The sequence below is a fragment of the Carcharhinus amblyrhynchos genome, chromosome 3 (genome assembly GCF_965287045.1).
Source record: "Carcharhinus amblyrhynchos chromosome 3, sCarAmb.v2.hapA, whole genome shotgun sequence".
NCBI classification, from domain to species: Eukaryota; Metazoa; Chordata; class Chondrichthyes; order Carcharhiniformes; family Carcharhinidae; genus Carcharhinus; species Carcharhinus amblyrhynchos.
Window position 1 is genome coordinate 55,471,342 of NC_137326.1, and position 12,376 is coordinate 55,483,717.

The 12,376-nt window shown below is 42.3% G+C and overlaps 1 protein-coding gene across 1 annotated transcript in view; it reads left to right on the forward strand.

Annotated features, from left to right (window-relative positions):
- Nucleotides 1–9,113, forward strand: part of LOC145339598 (mesotocin receptor-like) — a 37,798-nt gene extending 28,685 nt beyond the window's left edge. Inside the window, exon 3 of the mRNA XM_080184099.1 lies at nucleotides 6,648–9,113. Within this exon, the coding sequence (XP_080040225.1) occupies nucleotides 6,648–6,907 (260 nt within the window). The 3' untranslated portion in view covers nucleotides 6,908–9,113. The remainder of the gene's footprint in view (nucleotides 1–6,647) is intronic.
- The last annotated feature ends 3,263 nt before the right edge of the window (nucleotides 9,114–12,376 follow it).

The window sequence follows — 12,376 nt, forward strand, 5'->3', positions numbered from 1 at the left end:
ACTCAGGGTCTGGGGGTCAGAGGCTAATGCAGGAAGTGAGGTTGAAGAATAAGAAAGGCCCTGAAAATTGAGTCCCTGGTTGGCAAACCTGTCCTCATAATGTAACCCTCTTGGCCCTGCTATCCTTCTGGTGACTGCTCTGCACTCCTCCAAGACAATATATTCTTCCTGAGATACAGTCTCCAAAATTAAAGGGTTGGGCTGGATTGACTGGAGCATGTGAATGAAGAAGTTAAGGAAGTTTAAAATCCGTTATTAGATTGCTCTCCTTATTTTTACTTGGCCAAACTAACACCAGGGTGAGTGTAGATAATTGTACATGGCATAAGTTACAAGAAGACCCATAAACTCAACTGTTTAGTCACAGTCCCGACATCACAGGGTGACCAGCAGAGGGCACTTGCTGGCTCCTTTGGAGATTTGTTTTTGCATACAAATCTATGTCATATCGTAGAATCATACAGCACAAAACTTAGGAACTGTAGGCCATTCAGCCCCTTGAACCTATTCCGCCATTCAATCAAATCAATTAATTCTATCTAAATTCCATCTAACCATCTTAGCCCCATAGCTCTCAATATCAGGAGTGGTGTAAAAGTATTAGTCACCCTAGGTGAATCTTAACCCTTTCCAACAATTAACCTTTAACAATGAATATTGTACATTAGTATGAATAAAATTTCTGCATTTGTAATTACAGACTAATTTTACAAACCAGAGAATATTTTGATACTATTTGTACATGTACTGGAAGAGATGCTCATTCTAATATGTAATGAGACTTACGTGATGTCCTCCAACAGTTAATTTTGTACAATTTTTGCAATCAGTACTCATTACTGTAACTGGGTTAGATTAAATTACATTCTTTGATAATATGTACTGGTCTGCAGTGGTGGAATAGTGATGCAGATGCACTAATTTGCAAAGCTGTTGCATAAACATGGGCCAAATGGCCTCCTTCTGCACTGTAGGGATTTTGTGGCTCCATCCACCATGGTTTTGGCCACTTAACTAATCAATCCCTTTGCAACTTTCTTCTCCCATCCAATCTGCTAACTGTGACTCCAAGCATAGTGTTTTCAATAAAGCTAGACATGTAGTTCTCTGTTTCTGTGTCTAACTCGTTTCTAAATATAGTGAACAGCTGAAACTCCAGCTCAGAACCCTAGGGGGCACCACTCATCACATTCTGCCAATTTGAACATAAGCGCAATCGGAAAAAGAGCAGGAGGAGACCAAATGGCCCCTCAGGCCACCTTCAACATTCAGACAATTCATGGGTGATCTTTCACCTCAGTTTTACTTGTTTGTCCTATCCCCAAATCCCTTGATTAACTGATGAGAATCTACCTACCTGAGTCTGGAATATACTCAGTAACTGAGCATCCAGGGCTCTGTTAATGTTGCAAACCTATCACCATGAAATGCCTGCTCTAGTTGTTACTAATTGAGGACAGATTAGAGTATTATTCTGAAGTTTTTTTTTGTTTTTATTCCAATTCAATCAGATCAAGTCCAATTCAGAGTCTCAACAAGTGAGACATTCCCAATCCAAGCTGACAAGACAGGGCTTGCTTGATCTACATGATCCAAGCTGATTGGAGTAGGCATAGCTCCTCCTCCAAGGCTTGATCTCATTTGCATCTCAGCCCAAAGGCCAAGATGCCGCTTTAAAAAATTTCTTCAAATGAAGCTAACATGTAACCTAATGACTTCAACAAGCACAGCATATCGATATTACACTTGATCTGAAGTATATATAAGAATCAATTTCCACGCTGAGTGGGAGGGGGAAAAGGGAGTCTGTGCCCGTGCCCTCTGGATTATGTGAATAAATCCATGTTCAGAAAACCCTGGCTCCAGATTCCTTCTATGCTGAGTGGATTGAGCAGCATATTGGAAAAGGCTGGAATAGAAAACTCCACGGATTCACAATCCCCTGAGTGAAGAAGCTCATCCTTCTCCCAGTCTTGAATAACTAATCCTTATCCTGAAACTACGCCAACACGTTCCAGACTCTCCGAGCAGGAAATACAACGTCTTAATAAAGTTGTGCAGTGACACCCAGATTTCTTTGTACCGTAGCATTTTGCAGTCTTTTTCATTTAAATAGCATTTGGTTTTTCTAATCTTCCTGCCAAAGTGGACCATACCCTTTTCCATACCTTTACCATACCCTTTTCCACATTACACTCCATCTGCCCACCCTTACTACGGTGTCTATGTCAGACAGTGGGGTTGCCTATCATTCACTGCTGAGTGGCCTCCTATTGACCCTCCAGATGCAGGCCCACCCACAATCCCTGTTTGGATGAAGGTTCTATGACCGTTTTCTCCAAATTTCCCTTCAGGTCCTGTCACCAGCATTTGAGAGTTCCTGATTCACATTTCATCACATAGTAGGGTCAGGACATGAGATCAAAAATCTTGCCATCAGTCTTGTCTGGATTGATACGTGAGAACTGATTCCAGGGGAAGCTGGATTGCATGTGTGGTTCCTATTAGCATAGTGCCATTGGATTCAATCTGCATTCTGTTGAGTGGGGTGGATGGGGAGACAACTGGAAAATCTATAATGGACATCTTTACTCTAAAGCATGCTTTCTCCCTTCTCTGGAGCACCAGATCCCAATGACAGCTACAATCTCAAACAGACCATTGTTTGCAGCAAACTACCCAGCCTTCAGGAGAACAGTGACCACAACACCACACAACCCCGCCACAGCAACCTCTGCAAGACATGCCGGATCATCGACACGGATGCCATCATCTCATGTCAGAACACCATCCACCAGGTACACGGTACATACTCTTGCAACTCGGCTAATGTTGTCTTCCTGCTACGCTGCAGGAAAGAATGTCCCGAGGCATGGTACATCTGGGAGACCTTGCAGATACTATGATAATGGATGAATGAACACCGCTCGACAATCACCAGGCAACAGTATTCTCTTCCTTTTGGGGAACACTTCAACAGTCACGGGCATTTGACCTCTGATCTTCGGATAAGCGTTCTCGAGAATCCTGCTCGAGGTCAATAGCCCTTTGCATTCTGTTCTTATGAAGATAAGTCTTTATGACACACGATAGCGCAGAGTTGCTGAGCAGAGATTGATAGGCAAGTTCCGCACACATGAGGATGGCCTCAATCAGATTCATGTCACACTGTCTGTAACCCCCACGACTTGCCTGGGCTTGCAAAATCTCACTAACTGTTCTGTCTGGAGACAATTCACACCTCTTTAACCTGTGCTTAACCCTCTCTCCACTCACACTGTCTCTACCTTCAAGACTTGGTTACCCGTAAAGACACGCATTCCAACCATTATTTTGTGTTTTGAGTTTGTGTCTTTATATGCCCTGTTTGTGAACAAAACTCCCACTTACCTGACGAAGGAGCAGCGCTCTGAAAGCTGGTGGCTTTTGCTATCAAATAAACCTGTTGGACTTTAACCTGGTGTTGTGAGACTTCTTACTGTGTTTTCTTTAGGACAGAGACTAAAGGGTGATCTAATTGAGGTGTACAAAATTATGAGGGGATGAGATAGGATAGACAATGGGAAATAAGTGGCCTAGTGCTATTATTGCTGGACTAGTAACCCAGAGACCCAGGGTGATGCGCTGGGGACCCGGGTTTCAATCCCATCATGGCAAATGGTGACATTTGAATTCAATAAAAATATGAAATTAAAAGTCTAACGGTGACCATGAAGTCATTGGTGACTGTCATAAATACCCATCTAGTTCAGTAATGTCCTTTTAGGGAAGGAAATCTGCCATCCTTACCTGGTCTGGCTACATGTGAGTCCAGACCCACAGCAATGTGGTTAATTGTTGAATGCCCTCAGGGATAGCCAATAAATACTGGCCCACTGTAACAACCATTGACACCCACATCCCATGACCAAATCTTTAAAAGACAGGAAAGACTTCTTTCCCCTAGCAGAGGGTATAATTACCAGAGGGCATGGATTCAAGATGATTGGTAGAAGAATTAGAGGGGACATGAGGAAAAACAATTACACCCAGAGGGTGGTGGGCAGCTGGAATTCACTGCCTAAGTTGGCAGTTGAGGCTGAAACCCTCAACTCATTTAAAAGTCCCTGGATCTACAACCTACATAATAATATCCTTCTCCCACCATATACTTCAATTGGCAGCCGCAGACAGGCTTGAAGGTGGCCATTACTGACAGTATTTAAGTCACTGACATCTCTGACTGAACACAAAGAGGATGCAGTCTTTTAAAATAGATTTCCATTGTAAAATCTGATTTATGACCAATTAATAAATAGAGTTATTTGTGTGACAGATGGACACACAGATATTGAATAATGACAGTGGCCTCCTTCTTTGCACCTTATGGCTGCCAATTATCGGGTGTTGTTAGAAACAGCTCCACCATCTCATGCTGAAAGCTGAAGATTGTGTGGGATTTCATCATTAGCTGGGATTCTGTGATTGGATGACACCTGATGAACAATCCTGATTGTTCTAAGATGAACATTGAAAACTAATTTATGATTATTGGACTGATAGTGTGGCTCATGCAGACATGCTAGAAATTACATATATTCACACACAGGGCCCTGTCCTTTGCAAACAAAAGGAATATGTTCACAAATTGTGCCTTTAAAAGAAGTTTAGGGAACAGCCATCCCCCACTTCATTCCCCAGGGCAATGTCTTGACCAACCTGGCCAGTTTGAGTTTGAACAAAGCTGAGCAGTTTACTGTTTCATGCTGCATTCCCCATGGCAATGTCTACCCTAATCAGCAATGTCTCCTCATGCAGTATAAATTGTTGTTTCCCTGCTAATATAAATTGTTGTTTTCCTGCAAAGTTAGAAATTCTCACAGGCTGTCCTGATGAGTGCAAGACAAAAAACTTTGATAGCATGTTTCTTTTTTCAGCAGCTCTGTAGTACAAAACAACTAAATTTGCTATTATTAAGATTATTAAGTCTGGTTTGTGGGGCTTTTAAATGTATTGGTTTGGATGCTAATCAGAGTAGTTCTGGAATAATGTTTAATCAGCAATTCTATTTTGAGAGTTTTACTCCTGATTAATTATACTTGGTCATTGCAGAAAGATATGTTATAAAATAGAGAGTAGACAGGGCAACTGTGAGGCTTGTTGATCAGTTGAACTCTCTGAGTAGACATGATGTTATTTTAAATGTTAGAAATGTACTACATAAAATAAGTTTGATAATGTTTTCAAGGCAAATAAAACATTAAAATAATTACATCCGGAGAAATATGTACTTCGGCTTCCTTGCTGAGACAACCTAAAGATTAGAAAGCTAGTCATTTTAGCAATACTTCACATGTTAATCTTCCTGATAGGTATTCAAATACAGTTGGCTCCGTAACTCCATGTCTTCAGAATAGTGCCAAGGAATCTTTTACATCCACTTGACTGGGAAGGTGGAACCTTGGTTCAGCAACTCTCTGACAGTGCAGCACTCTCCCCCAGTCACCATAAACTGGAGGGTCAACCTTGGTTTTCTACACACTAGGAGTACCTGGAGTGGGACTTGAATCGTGTGGTTCAGATGCAAGAGTGTTACCACCTGAGCCATTGCTGACACTTCACACGAGAAGAAAGAACTTTTGCGATGTATTGTTTTGTACATAATATGAAGGTTCTTGATTTAATTTGTTATGACAATTTGGTAGTGCATATGAATTCCAATTTTTATTTAAAGGGGGAGAAGGGAATCTGTTAATTGTGTTTAACTGCATGCAAGCGGTGAGCATTCACATGGGATTCACTCCCTGACCCTTGGTATATAGAATTAATATATACAACCAAAATTTCAAAATAATTTAAATCAAAAGCATGCATATTGTGTACATACATTATATAGCGAGGCGCCACTGAACAGACCAACACTTAAATGGTGATTGCTATTATATGTTTGTAATGTTACTAAATGCAGAAGTTTGTGAAGGTTAGCTCCAGTTCCATCCTTTATCAATTGGCTTTCTGGAGTAAAACATGGGATTCTCCTGCTGTGCTCGCCCTTTGCATGCCTGCCCCTCTCGCCCGCTACAATTCACATGGCAGGTGGGATGGGAGAATTCCACCCTCCCCCCATAGACTTCCTGTTTAAGGTGAATGTGGTGAATGGGGTGGTCTTACGGGGAGAGGGTGAGCAGGTTGGGTTTATATTCACTGTAGGTTAAAAATAAGAGACAATCTCATTGAAACATGTAAGATTCCAAGTGGACTTGGCAAGGTGGATGCTGAGAGGCTGTTTCCTGTCCTGGAGAATCTACAACTAAGAGAGCAGTTACAAAATGAGGGGCCCCCATTTAAGGTAGAGAGGAGGAGGAATTTCTTCTCTCAGACAGTTGTTAATCTTTGCAATTTGTTATTTGAGAGCAATGGAGGCTGGATCATTGAATATACTCCGGGCCAAATTAGATAGATTTTGGTGGAATCAAGGGCTATGGGGGGGCTAGCAAGAAAATAGAGTTAAGACCGCAATCAGATCAACTGTAATCTTCCTGAATGATGGAGCAGACCAAATAGCTAAGCCCCACTCCTATTTCTAATATTCTCCTGAGTCTTTATACACAGGCTGATAGTCATTATTAAAGGGATCAGTGTAACAGTTTGTTTACGTCCATGCACAGATTGGCCCTTTGTCATCTCCATGCTGCTGGCGAGCCTGAACAGTTGCTGCAACCCCTGGATCTACATGTTCTTCACTGGTCGGCTCTTCCATGACCTGATCCAACGTTTCCACTGCTGCACCGCAAAGCTCAAGAAAACTGAGCAGCCCAACAGTGAGCTGACCTGCAGCAAGAAAAGCAACTCCTCCACCCTCGCCATCAGCCTCAAGAGCTCAGGCAGTCAGAAGAGCCTTTCGCTCCATCAGCAACAGGAGCAATAAAACCAGCCACAGTCGACTCAGTATTGTAAGGACAGTTCCGCTGAGATCTTTCTCTGGGTTTCTTTTGCCCTTTATCCATTGTGTGAAACGCTGTGCCAATTGTAAGTGATAAGTTATTGTTCGTCTCAAATAATCTCTAATGCACTGATGAAGTTTGACCATATTGTAGCTGGATCCTGTTGGGTATGATACCACTAGCAATAGACAGCTAACAATGGAGATTAAATGAAGAGTGAGTACAATGGGACCGTGTATCTCGTTGTTAACTGGTTTTCATTGGCCCCAGTGGCCATTGGGTGTGGATAGAATAAGTTTTGCATCACCAGCCTGCTGACAGACCAGAACCCAGCTCGGGACAGTGGATACTGGGGTTGTCAGGGCAATGGGTGAAGGGTGCTTAACTATCAAAATAAGCATATTGTGACCAGGAAAAATACCAGCATTTTGTTTTGAGGTGCTGCTGATTGCCAGCACTGACCAGTCTTAAGGCTTGACATATTATTTAAGCCGGTTCCTCTCAGCGTCTCTGTGCCTTCTCACCATCACCACACCAGCAGTTTGAAACAAGCTTTGGCCTATATGAGTAGAGCTTTGTCAATGTTTCACCTAATAATTGTTGTTAGACAGTCTGTGTTTTTGAGCTGTTGCTTATTCTGTATTTGTTTTAATCATTCACTATTTTGGCATCATTGAGGACCGATTATTTTGGTGTTACTAGATGTTTTGCAACCATCTTGCTTCCAGCTGCTTGTTAGATGGCATGCCTCATAAATTTGAATAGTGCAGCTAGATTGGGAAGAACACTATCTGAGACAATCTCAATGAAACTTCATTTTAAGTTGTTACAGATCACAATGCCTCGGGTTAAAGCCCACAACAGTCAATTGGTGGAACTGAAGACCAGACGTTAATCTTTACCCAGTGTAGTTCCTACCTCCACAACAACACCCCAACTCATCAGTGTCAAAATCATCTCTTTATACTCATTTGAGAACAAATAAACAAGTTGACAATCCCTTAAAGGGGCACTGCAGCAAAAAACAGACAAAACCAGAAAGGAAACGTAGCAATTTTTTTAAGTTAAAATACCAGTTCTGCAGCTGATGATGCATCCCAGCCCCTGTGATACTCACTGGTCATGGAAACCTAATTGCCTCATTATACTCTTTTGAGTACACCTTTAAAATATTTGTCAATTAACAAATAAACAAATCTAATTAAATTGATAGCCCCTTAAAGGTTCACTTCCCTATTTACTCTCTTTTGCGTAAACCAAGTATTGAACAAATCAATGAATTAACAAATTAATGAGTTAATTAAGGGGGAGGGGAGAATCCCTTAAAGGGTCATTGTAACTAAAACATAAAATTACAAAGGAAACTTACACACTACATGTCAACAATGCCTCCACAATGCCCCCAGCGGTCAGGGAAGACCTCAGTCCTGATAGTGGACACCACATGATTTTCTAGTTACACTCCTTTCAAAAACATAAGTCAATAAAATAAACTAATGAGAGGGGCTGACAGCTCCTGATGTAGCACTGGATCAAAAAAATCAAAACTTCAAATAAAACTTACAAAATCAAATTCAAATGTACTTCCCAGGGAGTGATGATGCATCCATGGCCCAGGGGGTGATAATGCACCCAAGTCCCCATGGTACCCACCAGTCCTGGAAGACTGATTGACTCTTTGTGAACATGTAATTTTCCAGTGAATGGCCACTACCTCCCCTCCCAACCCCAAGCTGAATCTGAACTTACATAGTTAATGCCCCAGAATGGGTTCTTGCTCATCAGGGCAATGGGCGAAGGGTGCTTAACTATCAAAATAAGCCATATGAAACTGAAGGCAGCTCAGTTTACACACCACTTATCTGAGCAAATGCCATGACCATCCCATGAGAGTGCACCTCAGCACCTTGAAGAATATATAATAGATTTGCCAACAAGGTTAAGTATGAAGGAGGATGGCATTGGTTATGTAAAGTCTTGAGATATATGTTGGGTTTTACAATGAGCTCCAATGGACACACTGGCTGGAATACTCTGGTCCTGTATGCCCCACTGCTGCTGCCAGTGAGAATGGAGAATTTAGCACTGAGCTAAATCCTCATTCATTGCAGCAGGACCAGAGAATCCAGACTGCAGCCGAGGTCAGAGAATCCCAGCTAATGTTTTCTCCAAAGCCAAAAGATTCAATGCAATACACGGGGTGTTTGTGGGGGTGGGGGGGGGGGGCGGGGGGCGTCGGCAGGGAGCTGAAAACTATTGTTCCTTTTCCCTGAGTGAGCAGTAACCTTGGTACTTTGATATTTGTTGAATTTGTTTCCAGCAAGGTGAAGATATTGTGAAGTAGTTGTGTAGCAGTAGTGAGAAAGTTTTTCTTTGCTGTCTGATTGGGATGCACTGTTTACAAATGCAGTCCCTGAAGAAAGAACAGGGACACGAGAAATTGAACCAAACTGAGATAGTGAACCAAATATTTCAGAGTATGCCATGGGCCTGTGTTGGCCAGAAACATAGTGAATAGCATAAACATGTGCCATTATTACAGCATTTAGCATCATTGGATGGATTTTGATTACCCCTTTTGATCGGAAGGCTGTGGTTCATCCAATGGAAAGACTGTTAGCTCTTACAATGCAAGTCTTAAGTTTTGGAAGATATGTATCATCTAATAAAGGACCACCTGACTTTAGTACATATCACCAAAAAGAGATGAAAATCTTAAAGACTTAATGAAACTAAGAAGCTATCCTAGAATGGTGAAGAGAAAGGCACCATGGTCAAACTAGCTCCTAGCTACAAAGACCCATAGAGGGAAATTATTTGACCTTTATCATAGGTTCCCAAGGTGGCAAGAAGACAGTGTTTGATGCCTCCGTGATGTTCCCACTTTGGATGTAAAAAACAGTTCATGAAGGGGTAGTCAAGGAATTATCTTCAAAACCTGACAAAGAACAACTCTCACTGTCCTCCACACAATTATTATAAGTAGCTGTGTGAGCTGCCTTGTCGTATCAAGTTAATGAAGATAATGCCAGTGGATGTGGAAAAGAAAGAATCATGAATAGATGAGAGTGAAGCAGCACAATGGGATATAACATTTACATTGACTCCATAGTATGAGTCAAGTTTTTCCAAATATTTGTTTACTTTGGGTCAAAGTTTATTGAAAAGGACAACGTAATATGAGGAGAACTTGAGTGATTGGGATACTCTTGTCCTCAAGTACCCCTTTCTGTGGAAGAAAGATTGTACTATTTATCTCTATAGTTTGATTGCTATAACAATTCTGATCTCAAACAGCATAAATTATTCAACGATGGGGAGTATGTTCCACTCCAAAAGGTTGAAGGTCCAAACGTAATTCATGTAATTGCTAAAGCATTTGTCGGAATTGTTACTGGCTATGTATGTCCTGATATATGCACGTCAATGTTCGGCATCATTGTCAGATAGGACTGTGAGGGGTCAGATATGATGTTGGAGGCTAAAGCCAGGAATTTCTTCAAGCCTTCTCCTATAATCAACCACCATAATTTCAGACAAATGTGCAAAGAGATTTTCCAGGGTTCTTCTATCAGAATTTGAGGAACGAATTTGGAGACCCCAGTGAATACATTCCTGATGTAAGTTTGGGGCTGGGAAGTGGGATTGAATGCAATGATCAGGAGAGCCTGGTCTGAGGAGTTGTGGCCCTTCCCATCTTGGATTGGGGAATTTGGGAATATAAAGTTAGATCTGAAAGCAAGTGAAGGGACAAGTGAATGAGGTGAAAGATGAAGTATGAAATGCCACCATGTTCTGATTTGTACCACAAACCCTGTTATTATTAAACACATCCTGTTGCACATTCAGTTATGTTTGGAGTTTTTATTTGGAAGATTCGAAGAACATCTTTTTCAGGGTTCTCACTACATGTTTCATTTAATTTGTTTTATTACAAATGTCAGGTCCATCGCTACATGTTTCCAGCCGGCTCACATCAAAACTCTAGTGGGAGGAATGACACCAGAAGCGCCACAGAGACAGTCCTTACGTCAGAGCTGTCTGAGCGCTCTGCCATGGACAAAATCCCCGCCTGTCTTGGAAAATGCTCCCATACAAACTGTGGTTTTGAACTTCCAGTCCTCCAAGGGTCTCAGTGTGGCTTCAGCAGCAATATGCCATTATGCCCAGCTTGAAGAGACGATGCACCCTCTCGTTGGCCAAGCACGCCTTTCATTCACCTATTCAAGTCCTTCTCCTCCGTTCTACCTAAGAACTAAGGACACAGGGATGACCTTCCCAGCTGTTTACTCTACAGAAGACTCTTGGGACTGAGGTGGCTCATCGCTCATGCCAGCTGGCACTCAGTGTAGGACTGCACTTCTGGAGCTAAAGTTAACTCGGCCAGCCACCCAGCCTGCTGATTTCCTGGCCCCAACTGGCCCACAGGCTTTTTTTTGGAGGTGGGATAGTGGGGTTTCAGGGCTAACTCATACCCCCTTACCCCCTGCCCACAGGGGTAGCCAATATTACTCAGTGGGTCACTGAAGGTCATTTAAAGGAGGCTACTTGGGATGTCCTACTAGTCTTCTGTCAGGAGTGTGCGACGCGGTTGACAAAGAGATGGAAATCCAAGGCTGAGAAGTCTGATTTCATTTATTATTGTCACATGTACTGGGATACAGTGAAAAGTATTGTTTCTTGCGCACTATACTGACAAAGCATTCCGTTCATTGAGTACATAGAGGAGAAGGAAAGGAGAGGGTGCAGAATATAGTGTTACAGATAGCGTGAAGAGAAGGATCAGCTTAATATGTGAGAGGACCATTCAAAAGCCTGATCGTAGGGAAGAAGCTTTTCTTAGCACTTGTTTTCAGACTTTTTTTCCCCGCTGGAAGAAGGTGGAAGAGAGTATGCCCGGTGTGCGTGAGGTCCTTGATTACGCTGGCTGCTTTTCTGAGGCAGCAGGAAATGTAGAGAGAGTCAATGGGTGAAAGGTCTGCTTGATGGACTGGCTATTTTTTTAACATTTATTAGTCAAAAGTGGGCTCACATTAACACTGCAATGAAGTTACAGTGAAAATCCCCGGCCCCTGTTCAGGTACACTGACGGAGAATTTGGCACGGCCAATGCACCTAACCAATGCACTTTGTAGTTTCTTGCAGTCTCAGTCAGAGCAAGAGCCATACCAAGCTGTGATGCATCAGGAAAGGATACTTTCTATGGTGCATCTATAAAAATTGGTGAGAGTCATAGGGACATGCCAAATTTCCTTAGCCTCCTGGGGATGTGGAGGGACCAGAACAGGTTGTTAGTGATCAGAAAACCAAGAATCTTGAAGCTCTTGACCATTTTTACTTCATCATCACTGTTATAGAGAGTGGCATGCTCTCCACAACACTTCCTGAAGTCGATGACTATTGGAACAGGAGGTGCTCAATGTAGGGGGGGCAATTCTTCCAAAAAGTGCTGA